Source organism: Salmo salar, chromosome ssa07 (assembly GCF_905237065.1).
Source record: "Salmo salar chromosome ssa07, Ssal_v3.1, whole genome shotgun sequence".
Lineage (NCBI taxonomy): Eukaryota > Metazoa > Chordata > Actinopteri > Salmoniformes > Salmonidae > Salmo > Salmo salar.
The window spans coordinates 21,649,792-21,663,871 of NC_059448.1; the positions used below are offsets into that span (position 1 = coordinate 21,649,792).

A 14,080-nucleotide genomic window follows, 5' to 3' on the forward strand; every position below is an offset into this window, starting at 1 on the left:
CTTGTTACATTTTGAATGCTTAGCAGGATAGGAAAATTGTCAAATTCACACACTTATCAAGAAAACATCCCTGGTCATCCTACTGCCTCTGATCTGGCGGACTCACTAAACACACATGCTTCATTTGTAAATTATGTCTCAGTGTTGGAGTGTGCCCCTGGCTATCCATACATTAAAATAACACGAAAAGGGTGCTGTCTGGTTTGCTTAATATAAGGAATTTTAAATTATTTATACTTTTACTTTTAACTATATTTTAGCAATAACATTTACTTTTGATACTTAAAATATATTTAAAACCAAATACTTTTAGACTTTTACTCAAGTAGTATTTTACTGGGTGACTTTCTCTTTTACTTGAGTCATTTTCTATTAAGGTATCTTAACTTTTACTCAAGTATGACAATTGTGTACTTTTTCCACCACTGGCCACAACCAAATTCTGATTCCATCAAGCCTTGTCATCATCCATCCATCTATTTATATCTGTGGGCTGACTTTGATAGATAATGAATCTTACTCGGGGTATAGTAGGTTCCTACCCACCCAAACCATGTATTTGAAAAAAAAAGTGCACTATACAGCCACTGGGCAACAAGCAGTGAAGTGTGGGTAAGTTATGAGATCTTACACTAATCGAGAGGTCATGGGTATTCTCCCTATTTGTTCGATCTAGGCACACTTTTAGATAGGGTGAACTCATATTATGTCATAACCACATATGTGTTTATTAGCCACCTAGGGGCCTAGGATGAAAACCAAGATCATGTTGGATACGCAGTTTTTATGCTATGGTGGGTAAATTCCCATTGAGGGTTAGTTCAACCTCTGCTGGACACAGTAGTACCTGAGGTACTAGCTGAAGAAAAGCGGAATGAGACCCTTCTCTGTTTCCTGTCCAAACATCAAAACTGATGTTTTGAACTGATTTTTGATTAACTGATTTCAGTAAAGGTTTCATTTCTCCAAAAAAATAAGCAGCCGTATCAAGCCAATATTTGATTTGCAGAATCCAGTAACTCTGACTTACTTACAATGTCTTCTTTAAACGTTTTTAAACTATGGTAAGCCAGAGGACACACTTGTAAGATTGTAGTCAGCCAATAAAATCTCTCATTTCAGTGTTCCCTCCTACTGTATGACGGCTACATGTAAAGTGTCATCATATATAAGGTGCCCCACTGTCAGACCCACACACTATGCAGTGCAGAAGTGACTGATGTAAAAATGATGGTCAGACACTTGTTTTTGTTTTACATCAACTTGGGTAAGTGTAAGACGTTTTAATTGAGTTCCTTTTTTAATCATTTGAAGTATGTCGTTTTAATATGATAAGTTAGGTGGATGTTCTGTCTGTAATGGGTAGAAATGGTTTATCCATGTCTTTGTCTTTGATCCATTTTGTTTGTTTCCTTTGATAGTTTGTGCTTTTACCAAACCAAACGTAATCCAACCAACCCCTGTGATGGTTACTGAGCTGGGAGGAACTGTGACTCTCACTTGCTTTAGTCCAAATGTGTCGGTGACCAATTTTGATTGGTTCAAGCAGAGTTTTGGACAGAAACCCCTCCACATGACGTCATCTCTTTATGTTGGCCAATATAGTTATTATTCCATCAACTTTAATAAGGACTTTACTGAGACCAAACGTTTGGGTGTGAGGAGAGGAGACTACAGCTGTAACTTGACCATATCCAAGACAGAGCCAGGGGACTCAGCTAGATACTATTGTTCCACTACAGCCATCTATGAGCTCACATTTGGAGAGGGAACTGTTTTAATTGTCAAAGGTGACTAAATATTTGTTTCTTCAATTTCAAAATGTTCAGTGGTGTAAAGTACTTAAGTATAAATACTTTAAAGTACGACTTAAGTTGTTTTTTGGGGTATCTGTACTTTACTTTAACATTTATATTTTTGACAACTTTGGCTTTTACTCCACTACATTCCTAAAGAAAATATCGACTTTTTACTCCCATACATTTTCCCTGACACCCAAAAGTACTCATACATTTTGAATGTTCAGGCAGGACAGCAATATGGTCCAATTGACGCACATACATTTATCAATATAACGCATTGTCATCTCTACTGCCTCTGATATGGCGGACTCACTAAACACAAGTACTGGGTTTGTAAATTATGTCTTGAGTGTTGGGAGTGTGAGAGTGTGCCGTCTAGTTTGCTTAATAGAAGGAATTTGATGTACAGCATTCACTTGACATTTGAGTACTTTTCCCCCAAGTGTACTTAAGTACATTTAAAACCAGATACTTTTAGACTTTTTACCCAAGTATTATTTTACTAGGTGACTTTCACTTTTACTTGAGAAATGTTCTATTAAGGTATCATTACTTTTACTCAAGAATGACATTGAGGACTTTATCTACCATTGCAAATTTTGTGGCCCTGTATGTTGATATGTTGATGTTCGTACAACTGTTTCATCAAATGCTACTGATAAATACATGGCTTGTAATATTTTTCACCCACACCTTACTTTAGTCTTACTTTAGTTACTCACTCTCTTCAGACTCAGAGTCCAACAGCATGTCTGTGCTCCAGCAGCCTGTGTCTGAATCAAATCAAATCAAATTTATTTTTATATAGCCCTTCGTACATCAGCTGATATTCTCAAAGTGCTGTACAGAAACCCAGCCTAAAACCCCAAACAGCAAGCAAAGCATGTGAAAGAAGCACGGTGGCTAGGAAAAACTCCCTAGGAAAAACTCCCTAGAAAGGCCAAAAACCTAGGAAGAAACCTAGAGAGGAACCAGGCTATGAGGGGTGGCCAGTCCTCTTCTGGCTGTGCAGGGTGGATATTATAACAGAACATGGTCAAAATGTTAAAATGTTAAAATGTTCATAAATGACCAGCATGGTCAAATAATAATAATCATAGTAGTTGTCGAGGGTGCAACAAGCACGTCCGGTGAACAGGTCAGGGTTCCATAGCCGCAGGCAGAACAGTTGAAACTGGAGCAGCAGCACGGCCAGGTGGACTGGGGACAGCAAGGAGTCATCATACCAGGTAGTCCTGAGGCATGGTCCTAGGGCTCAGGTCCTCCGAGAGAAAGACAGAAAGAGAGAAAGAGAGAATTAGAGAGAGCATATTTAAATACACACAGGACACCGGATAAGACAAGAGAAATACTCCAGATGTAACAGACTGACCCTAGCCCCCCGACACATAAACTACTGCAGCATAAATACTGGAGGCTGAGACAGGAGGGATCAGAAGACACTGTGGCCCCATCCGATGATACCCCGGACAGGGCCAAACAGGCAGGATATAACCCCACCCACTTTGCCAAAGCACAGCCCCCACACCACTAGAGGGATGTCTCCAACCACCAACTTACCGTCCTAAGACAAGGCCGAGTATAGCCCACAACGATCTCCGCCATGGCACAACCCAAGGGGGGGCGCCAACCCAGACAGGAAGACCACGTCAGTGACTCAACCCACTCAAGTGACGCACCCCTCCCATGGACGGCATGGAAGAACACCAGTAGGCCAGTGACTCAGCCCCTGTAAAAGGGTTAGAGGCAGAGAATCCCAGTGGAAAGAGGGGATTTGGCAAGGCAGAGACAGCAAGGGCGGTTCGTTGCTCCAGCCTTTCCGTTCACCTTCACACTCCTGGGCCAGACTATACTTAATCATAGGACCTACTGAAGAGATAAGTCTTCAGTAAAGACTTAAAGGTTGAGACTGAGTCTGCGTCTCTCACATTGGTAGGCAGACCATTCCATAAAAATGGAGCTCTATAGGAGAAAGCCCTACCTCCAGCCGTTTGCTTAGAAATTCTAGGGACAATTAGGAGGCCTGCGTCTTGTGACCGTAGCGTACGTGTAGGTATGTACGGCAGGACCAAATTGGAAAGATAGGTAGGAGCAAGCCCATGTAATGCTTTGTAGGTTAGCAGTAAAACCTTGAAATCAGCCCTTGCCTTAACAGGAAGCCAGTGTAGGGAGGCTAGCACTGGAGTAATATGATCACATTTTTTGGTTCTAGTCAGGATTCTAGCAGCCGTATTTAGCACTAACTGAAGTTTATTTAGTGCTTTATCCGGGTAGCCGGAAAGTAGAGCATTGCAGTAGTCCAGCCTAGAAGTAACAAAGGCATGGATGAATTTTTCTGCGTCATTTTTTGACAGAAAATTTCAGATTTTTGCAATGTTACGTAGATGGAAAAAAGCTGTCCTTGAAACAGTCTTGATATGTTCTTCAAAAGAGAGATCAGGGTCCAGAGTAACGCCGAGGTCCTTCACAGTTTTATTTGAGACGACTGTACAACCATCCAGATTAATTGTCAGATTCAACAGAAGATCTCTTTGTTTCTTGGGACCTAGAACAAGCATCTCTGTTTTGTCCGAGTTTAAAAGTAGAAAGTTTGCAGCCATCCACTTCTTTATGTCTGAAACACAGGCTTCTAGCGAGGGCAATTTTGGGGCTTCACCATGTTTCATTGAAATGTACAGCTGTGTGTCGTCCGCATAGCAGTGAAATTTAACATTATGGTTTCGAATGACATCCCCAAGAGGTAAAATATATAGTGAAAACAATAGTGGTCCTAAAACGGAACCTTGAGGAACACCGAAATTTACAATTGATTTGTCAGAGGACAAACCATTCACAGAGACAAACTGATATCTTTCCGACAGATAAGATCTAAACCAGGCCAGAACTTGTCCATGTAGACCAATTTGGGTTTCCAATCTCTCCAAAAGAATGTGGTGATCGATGGTATCAAAAGCGGCACTAAGATCTAGGAGCACGAGGACAGATGCAGAGCCTCGGTCTGACGTCATTAAAAGGTCATTTACCACCTTCACAAGTGCAGTCTCAGTGCTATGATGGGGTCTAAAACCAGACTGAAGCGTTTCGTATACATTGTTTGTCTTCAGGAAGGCAGTGAGTTGCTGTGCAACAGCTTTTTCTAAAATTGAGAGGAATGGAAGATTCGATATAGGCCGATAGTTTTTATAATTTCTGGATCAAGATTCGGCTTTTTCAAGAGAGGCTTTATTACTGCCACTTTTAGTGAGCTTGGTACACATCCGGTGGATAGAGAGCCGTTTATTATGTTCAACATAGGAGGGCCAAGCACAGGAAGCAGCTCTTTCAATAGTTTAGTTGGAATAGGGTCCAGTATGCAGCTTGAGGGTTTGGAGGCCATGATTATTTTCATCATTGCGTCAAGAGATATAGTACTAAAACACTTTAGTATCTCCCTTGATCCTAGGTCCTGGCAGAGTTGTGCAGACTCAGGACAATGGAGCTTTGGAGGAATACCCAGATTTAAAGAGGAGTCTGTAATTTGCTTTCTAATGATCATGATCTTTTCCTCAAAGAAGTTCATAAATTTATTACTGCTGAAGTGAAAGCCATCCTCCATTTGCGAAGGCTGCTTTTTAGTTAGCTTTGCGACAGTATCAAAAAGAAATTTCGGATTGTTCTTATTTTCCTCAATTAAGTTGGAAAAATAGGATGATCGAGCAGCAGTAAGGGCTCTTCGATACTGCACGGTACTGTCTTTCCAAGCTAGTCGGAAGACTTCCAGTTTGGTGTGGCGCCATTTCCGTTCCAATTTTCTGGAAGCTTGCTTCAGAGCTCGTGTATTTTCTGTATACCAGGGAGCTAGTTTCTTATGACAGATGTTTTTAGTTTTTATGGGTGCAACTGCATCTAGGGTATTGCGCAAGGTTAAATTGAGTTCCTCGGTTAGGTGGTTAACTGATTTTTGTCCTCTGACGTCCTTGGGTAGGCAGAGGCAGTCTGGAAGGGCATCAAGGAATCTTTGGGTTGTCTGAGAATTTATAGCACGACTTTTAATGCTCCTTGGTTGGGGTCTGAGCAGATTATTTGTTGCAATTGCAAACGTAATAAAATGGTGGTCCGATAGTCCAGGATTATGAGGAAAAACATTTAGATCCACAACATTTATTCCATGGGACAAAACTAGGTCCAGAGTATGACTGTGGCAGTGAGTAGGTCCAGTGACATGTTGGACAAAACCCACTGAGTCGATGATGGCTCCGAAAGCCTTTTGGAGTGGGTCTGTGGACTTTTCCATGTGAATGTTAAAGTCACCAAAAATTAGAATATTATCTGCTATGACTACAAGATCCGATAGGAATTCAGGGAACTCAGTGAGGAACGCTGTATATGGCCCAGGAGGCCTGTAAACAGTAGCTATAAAAAGTGAGTGAGTAGGCTGCATAGATTTCATGACTAGAAGCTCAAAAGACGAAAACGTCATTGTTGTTTTTTTTTTTGTAAATTGAAATTTGCTATCGTAAATGTTAGCAACACCTCCGCCTTTGCCGGATGCACGGGGGTATGGTCACTAATGTAACCAGGGGTGAGGCCTCATTTAACACAGTAAATTCATCAGGCTTAAGCCATGTTTCAGTCAGGCCAATCACATCAAGATTATTATCAGTGATTAGTTCATTGACTATAACTGCCTTGGAAGTGAGGGATCTAACATTAAGTAACCCAATTTTGAGATGTGAGGTATCACAATCTCTTTCAATAATGACAGGAATGGAGGAGGTCTTTATACTAGTGAGATTGCTAAAGCGAACACCGCCATTTTTAATTTTGCCCAACCTAGATCGAGGCACAGACACGGTCTCAATGGGGAAAGCTGAGCTGACTACGCTGACTGTGCTAGTGGCAGACTCCACTAAGCTGGCAGGCTGGCTAACAGCCTGCTGCCTGGCCTGCACCCTATTTCATTGTGGAGCTAGAGGAGTTAGAGCCCTGTCTATGTTCGTAGATAAGATGAGAGCACCCCTCCAGCTAGGATGGAGTCCGTCACTCCTCAACAGGCCAGGCTTGGTCCTGTTTGTGGGTGAGTCCCAGAAAGAGGGCCAATTATCTACAAATTCTATCTTTTGGGAGGGGCAGAAAACAGTTTTCAACCAGCGATTGAGTTGTGAGACTCTGCTGTAGAGCTCATCACTCCCCCTAACTGGGAGGGGACCAGAGACAATTAATCGATGCCGACACATCTTTCTAGCTGATTTACACGCTGAAGCTATGTTGCGCTTGGTGACCTCTGACTGTGTCATCCTAACATCGTTGGTGCCGACGTGGATAACAATATCTCTATACTCTCTACACTCGCCAGTTTTAGCTTTAGCCAGCACCGTCTTTAGATTAGCCTTAACGTCGGTAGCCCTGCCCCCTGGTAAACAGTGTATGATCGTTGGATGATTAGTTTTAAGTCTAATACTGCGGGTAATGGAGTCGCCAATGACTAGGGTTTTCAATTTGTCAGAGCTAATGGTGGGAGCCGTCGGCGTCTCAGACCCCACAACGGGAGGAGTAGAGACCAGAGAAGTCTCGGCCTCCGACTCCGACTCGCTTAATGGGGAGAACCGGCTGAAAGTTTCTGTCGGCTGAATAAGCGACACCGGTTGAGCATTCCTACAGCGTTTCCCTCCAGAAGCCATGAGAAAGATGTCCGGCTGCGGGGACCGTGCGAGGGGGTTTATACTAACGTTACTATCTGTACTTACTGGTGGCACAGACGCTGTTTCATCCTTTCCTACACTGAAATTAACCTTGCCTAACGATCGCGTCTGAAGCTGGGCTTGCAGCACAGCTATCCTTGCAGTAAGGCGATCGTTCTCCTGTATATTATAAGTACAACGACTGCAATTAGAAGGCATCATGTTAATGTTACTTAGCTTCGGCTGTTTGAAGTCCTGACGAACCATGTCCAGATAAAACCTCCGGGGTGAAAAAGTTGAATGAAAAAAGTTGAGTGAGCGAAAAAGTAAAAATATACGGTAATGAAAAAGTAAAAAACCGTCAGGTATCAAAGTAAGATCGGCAACAAAAACGCACAGCAGCGTAAACAAGTCTGCAAGTTGTGACCGGAAACACGGAAACAGGAAACACGGAAACAGGAATCCGTCCAGCCAGGAGACTCTGTGACTCTGAACTGTACAATATACACTGAGACCTGTGTAGGAGAACACAGTGTCTATTGGTTCAGACATGGCTCAGGAGAATCCCATCCAGGAATCATTTACACCCATGGAGACAGGAGTGATCAGTGTGAGAAGAGACCTGAGGCTGGGTCTCCTACACAGAGCTGTGTCTACAACCTTCCCAAGAGGAACCTCAGCCTCTATGATGCTGGGACTTACTACTGTGCTGTGGCCTCATGTGGGGAGATACTGTTTGGAGACGGGACCAAGCTGGACATTGACTGTATGTGATACTTCTGACATTCTGTTTATAATAATCTATATAATCAAATTTATGCAGGCAAGGTATCATTCGGATACTTTTGTTTTTCTATATCATTCAGATATCTTTGTATTTCTATATCATTCAGATATCGTTGTTTTTCTATATCATTAAGATATCATTGTTTTTCTACATCATTCAGATATCTTTGTATATGAGAGAAGAAAGTTTGACTCTCAGATCAGGCCGAGTCTTGTTGGTGTCTCTAACATTGTCATAGCTTTATTCCTCAGTGTCTCAGTGTCTCGATCCCTATTTGATATTTCACAGATGGTTGTAAGGAGGACCATCTTCTGTTCCTGTATTGCCTTGGCGTAGCGTTGGGTCTGTGTGTCCTCCTCATCATTGTCCTTACTTGTGTTTTGTACAAGATGAGCAAGTGCATAGGTAAGCAATTTTATTGTGCAAGATACAGTATGCTTATCAATTGTTGGTACTGTTACATTAGTTGAAATGTTTTTGTCAAAATTGGTCATAAAGTCTCTTCATTGTAGGATGATGATGATAATCATTGTATTGATTAATGTGTTTGATTAAAAGGAACGCACCCTCAGCCAAGTGGTCCTGCAGTCCCCAGTCATGATAACCAGGTGACCTGACCTAACACTTGTTTAGCTGTTGCTGAATCAATGTGTTTTTCCTTCAATCAAAATATGAAAATATGCATTTTATTAGAGGATTGTTTCACTATACCGCAGTATTTAGTATAATACCAAATATTTGGATTTTCTTTTTTGTTATTCCTCTTAGGATCAAGAGCCTGATACTCTCCATTACGCCGCTCTGAACGTCATCCACAAGAAACCAAAGGCCGGGAGACAGAGGAGCGCCATGGAGAGAGACACTGTGTACTCTGGTGTGAGACGCCAAAACATGGACTGAAATCTCAACTTTTCCTCTTTAATAACTTGCATTGATTCTGTGTTTTTTACACTGTATGTTTGACTATGGCTTTTTCATTGTAAGTTACAATTACTTACAGCTTCTTTTTACATTGATTCTGTTGTTCAATTTTGATCAAATTAAACATTAAACTGCTTTCATATAAAGGTATTGTTTGATTTTCATTCATATTTTTCTCTTTCCTTAAATTTGTAAACACTTTCATCCACAGATTCAGTGTGCAACAACCATCTCAAGACTATGCTCAATGTAAAACATATGGTTGGTTGCAAAATAACTGTAAATATGTATCTATTGCTGGTGTTTTAGCCTCTCAAACTGTCTTCTTTTAGCTGTATCCTGTATCACAGCTCTCTGTGGTGTTCTGACTACCCTGAATAGATTTTCCACTCACGTAAACTCAACTCTAACCCCCAGCAATGACCATCAGTCCTCACCACACTCACTTTTCACACACCATCAAAACCACAAACATCAATGTCACTAAGAGCTCAACTCTCTCTCTCCATAAGAAAAGGCTGAACTAAAAATGTACTTCTTAGCTAAATATACTTTGAACAGAATTGATATGGTTGAGAGACTGATTTCAAATTTGACGATATTCATTTTGTAACAGAAGTATTCACAAACTATTGACAAAATGTGAATATGTATAATTGCACTTTGCAGGACTGCAATCCATTTGTCTTTCAACAGGGTGCAGCAGTGAACATGGAAGTCCCCGGAACTGCCTCAATAGTAGAGCTGGCAGCAACTTGTAGAAGTGTTCAAAATGTCCACTAATTGGATGAAGTATCATTGACAACGTGCCTTTCTGTGATAGTTCATGTGTCTAGCTGAAATAGCAGTCAAACAAATGCCAAAAAAGACAATGTGTATCAATGAAGAATCTATAACAAGGTAATATAGTTGTTACATGCTTATTACACATCTATAACATGTTAGAAATCATTTCCAGCGTATTTAAATGGCAGCTATCAAACTGGCCAGACAGTCATCATCACTGGATCATTACTACTAACCTCAACATAGTCATAATAAAGTGTAGCTTAGTAACAAGGAACAACAATCACTCAAAATGAAACAGGTAGCAGAGTGATCTGTATGATGAAGACAATAACTCGTGTGCTAGAGCGTGTCATTTTTTAACCTTTTTTAAAAAAGTCAGGAATGTCTTGAACTAGTTTTAGATGTGTTGATAGCATGACACTCACATCCCCCCACATACATCTAACAAGTTCACAGGTACTTGCAGTCTACTCTAAGTACGAGGTTATATCTATTCTTTGGTCAGGCCTGCTGGCTTTGTACACACAGGACCCTCCTACCTGCTCTCTGTGGTTTTCAGCAGGATGTCTATCTGGTGTCAGTCAGTTGTTTTCGCATTTGTTACTGTTGTTTATGTTCCTACTGACAGCTTGCAGTCACAGCAAACCAGTTCTTTGTAAACTTACTCGGATATAAATGATCTGAACTCGGTTACAAACCACAAAGAACTGCTAATGAACTCTCCAAGTTAAGCATCTCATGTCATAATACAGAACCATCTATTCTACATCTATGGGCTCAGGGTGAGGGGTCATTTTAAGATGATGTCATGGGAGAACTAGTACGTTCTCAATCAGACAAGTGTTCTAGGACTACTGCAGGGTTCTCTGTAAGGAGACCAATAGAGGAGGATCCTCCTTATGATAGATTGCCTCCTATGAGAACAACACTAACCAGAGAGTGATACAGAGTGGATAAAGTGTGTCATGTGTATTAGTTACATTAGGCTGGGGTGTCCAATCAGTGATGCACTCACAGGTGTTACATTAATGCATGTTTCTGTGAATGATAGGGAATGAGACTGACATACAATTTAATTGTTTTATTCTGTAGGGGTTTATCACCTGCTATATTGTAATTATTTCGCCACTATGGCCTATTTATTGCCTTACCTCCCTTATCCTACGTCATTTGAACACACTATATATAGACTTTTCCATTGTATTATTGACTGTATGTTTGGTTATTCCATGTGTAACTCTGTGTTGTTGTTTGTGTCGCACTGCTTTGCTTTATCTTGGTCAGGTCGCAGTTGTAAATGAGAACTTGTTCTCAACTAGCCTACCTGGTTCAATAAAGGTGAAATAAATAATAACATATACACTCTCACTGCTCTACCCCTGTTCACTCTTATTCATTTACATGTTAGTAATTTAGAAGACGCTCTTATGCAGAGCAACTTACCGGAGCAATTGGGGTTAAGTGCCTTGCTCAAGGGCACATCCAAGGGTTTTTTCACTTTGTCGGCTCGGGGATTCAAACCTGCGACCTTTTGGTTACTGGCCCAATGCTTTTAACCACTAGACAAGACATGTTCAACGTATTACAGCCCTCCTATGGGTCATCTGGAGTACTGTAACTGTTGATAATAATAATAGTTTTCTTTCAAATACTTCAAGTACACTTGGTTTTGCTTGTCTTCTGCAATGGAGGCAAGATAAATCAAGTGTAACTAAAGTAAGTTTGAGAAAACAGAGAGGTGACAAAACAAACAGCCCACTACTTTGACTCAGTGTTCTCCAGAGAGTTGAGAAAACAAATAGCCTACTATTTTGACACGGGTGAGAAAACAAAGCCTACTGTTTTGACCCAGGGCTGTCCAGAGAGGTGAGAAAACCACAAACCACCAAACAAGTAAAACCTTCAAGACAATTACTTGCATTTTACAGCATCCTGTGTCTCAGTGAGTCCAGCCAGTAGACTGTGACTCTGTAGGTTGCAATAGACCACAAGACCATGGTCTTCTGAATGAGGCATCAACAAAGAAGATTGGGTCCAGTTCAACCAATCACCCACTAGCCCATTGTTGTATACATGGGTAGACTTTTTCCAGCCAATATTTTATATTCAAAGATGGTGTCACTGATGATGATATTTCTAATTCTCAAACAAATGGGTAAGATATCTAACTTTACCAAGGACTTCACTGGGACTAAACGTCTGAGTGTGAAGAGAGGAGTTGACAGCTTTAACCTGACCATCTCTAAGACACAGTTAGGGGACTCAGCTGCATACTACTGTGCTGCTATTGAAGTGGACAAAGTCACATTTGAAGAAGGAGCTGTTTTGATTGTCAAAGGTAACCTAACTTAGTTCTTTATTTTAGATTATACATTTTGTATCCATGAAATTCGAAATATACATTAGAAATTGTCAATAGATACATCTAGCAGGACAATACCATTTACACACCATAATCTTAATTTTCACTCTTTTCAGATTTAGAGTCCAACAGCATGTCTGTTGTACAGCACCCTTTGTCTGAGTCAGTCCAGCCAGGAAACTCTGTGACTTTGAACTGTACAATACACACTGAGACCTGTTCAGGAGAACACCGTGCCTATTGGTTCAGGCATGGCTCAGGAGAAACCCGTCCAGGAATCATTTACAGAATATCCCCACTAGGAACCTTCGCCTCTCTGATGCTGGGATTTGCTACTGTGCTGTGGCCTCGTGGGGAGATACTGTTTGGGAATGGAACCAAGCTGGACATTCAAGGTAGGTGATATGGCTTGCTTCTTTGTATATATTTTACAAATCTACTGTGTAGAACATACATTTACTTGCTATTCTGAGCGTCCTCTATCAATGTTTGAATGTCCACAGACCATAGGGCAGACCTTCTTCTCTTGGTGTACTGCCTGGGTGTAGGATTGGCTTTCTCGTTAATCCTGATCATTGTCCTTGCGTGCATCATGTACAAGATGAACCAGAGAAAGAGTCTGCAAGTGTCTTGCTCTTCTTTAATATCACCATCTACAGATGTATCTGCAGTGGAAGAAGGAGTTGCATCTTTTGCATCTTTCTTTTCAGGATCCGTCTCTCTGACAGCATGTCCAGCAGTCTCTTCTAAGGATGCAGGGGTAAGTAGAATTCCTTACATTTTGTATGACCATAAAAATATGTGTGAAAATGTTTATGTTAAATAATAACATATGGTATTATTTCCCCCTCCCCCTTTATAATTGTTTCTCACAGGCTCAAGATGCAGACAATCTCCATTACGTAGCTCTGAATCTGAGCAACAAGAAGAACAGGTCTAGAAGAGAGAGAGAGGTCACATGGAGACAGTGGTGTACGCTGGAATTAGACAGTAGAACTGGATGAATGAAACAGTCCAATGAATTCTCTTTTTATCAACTCTCCCTTTATTAACATTATTATCTGTATTACTGAAACATATAATTACTGTAGCTACTTGAATTAAGTGCATTGCTTCTCTGCCAAACTCATTTTAAATGGACTTGCTTGTGATAAGATGAATAAAGCATTTAACAACAGTCAAGACAAAGGAAGTTGAATGTATTTATTCAGGCCAAACTCAGGATCTTTAAAGGTGCAATATGCAGAAATCGCTACGCCATTTCCTGGTTGCTAAAATTCTAATAGTTCACCTAGTTTCAGTTTAGGTGATAAAACAAGCAATGCATAGTGTAGAGAATCATTGTACCATCTAAACCCCTGAGAAATATATTTTCAATAACCAAAAATATTGTATTTTCAGCTGTTTAAAGCTGGTGTACAAAACCAAAGTAAAAGACGCAATAACTAAACTTAAGAACGGGAAGCTTAGAAATGGAGACCATAGAACAGATATACCACTTCTTAGACTTGCTTTCAGTGAGAATTAAATATCTATAACCCACATTTCTATGTGAATTTGGTCGGTTCACACAAAAAGTCACACATTGTTGATTTAAGAGCAGGAAGCATAGGTATAGCGCACTTATAACAGATCTACCGCTTCTTAATTTTGCTGTCAATGAGAATGACAGATATATAACTCACATTTCTATGTGAATTTGGTCAGTTTGCTAAAAAGTTACGTATTTAAGATTTAATTTGTAGTGTTAAGCCGTTCT

General features: G+C 40.7%; 2 protein-coding genes across 4 annotated transcripts; both read left to right on the forward strand.

Annotated features, from left to right (window-relative positions):
* Window positions 1–7,888: 7,888 nt before the first annotated feature.
* Window positions 7,889–9,301, forward strand: LOC106608712 (uncharacterized; the record flags this gene model as incomplete). The annotated part of the gene is made up of 4 exons (XM_014206812.2): window positions 7,889–8,228; window positions 8,538–8,654; window positions 8,808–8,857; window positions 9,018–9,301. Coding segments are annotated over 4 exons (639 nt in total), but the record flags the coding sequence as incomplete, so codon positions are not given.
* Window positions 9,302–11,958: 2,657 nt separating this feature from the next.
* LOC106608794 (uncharacterized) lies at window positions 11,959–13,491 on the forward strand. 3 transcript variants are annotated; one of them, XM_045722546.1, is made up of 4 exons: window positions 11,959–12,297; window positions 12,438–12,716; window positions 12,825–13,081; window positions 13,197–13,491. In XM_045722546.1, the coding sequence occupies exons 1-4, from the start codon at window positions 12,033–12,035 to the stop codon at window positions 13,323–13,325; spliced, it is 930 nt and encodes a 309-aa protein (XP_045578502.1). In that variant the 5' UTR covers window positions 11,959–12,032; the 3' UTR covers window positions 13,326–13,491. The 3 variants fall into 3 exon arrangements, with proteins under 3 accessions (XP_045578502.1, XP_045578503.1, XP_045578504.1); XM_045722547.1 differs by having other exon boundaries at window positions 12,981–13,081; XM_045722548.1 differs by having other exon boundaries at window positions 13,032–13,081.
* Window positions 13,492–14,080: the final 589 nt, after the last annotated feature.

Excerpts from the sequence above, each read along its gene's own strand:
- LOC106608794 (XM_045722546.1), top strand. The coding sequence starts at position 12,033 with ATGGGTAGACTTTTTCCAGCCAATATTTTATATTCAAAGATGGTGTCA. Across the intron at positions 12,298-12,437 it reads AGCTGTTTTGATTGTCAAAG|ATTTAGAGTCCAACAGCATG; the intron begins GTAACCTAACTT and ends CACTCTTTTCAG. Across the intron at positions 13,082-13,196 it reads TCTCTTCTAAGGATGCAGGG|GCTCAAGATGCAGACAATCT; the intron begins GTAAGTAGAATT and ends TGTTTCTCACAG.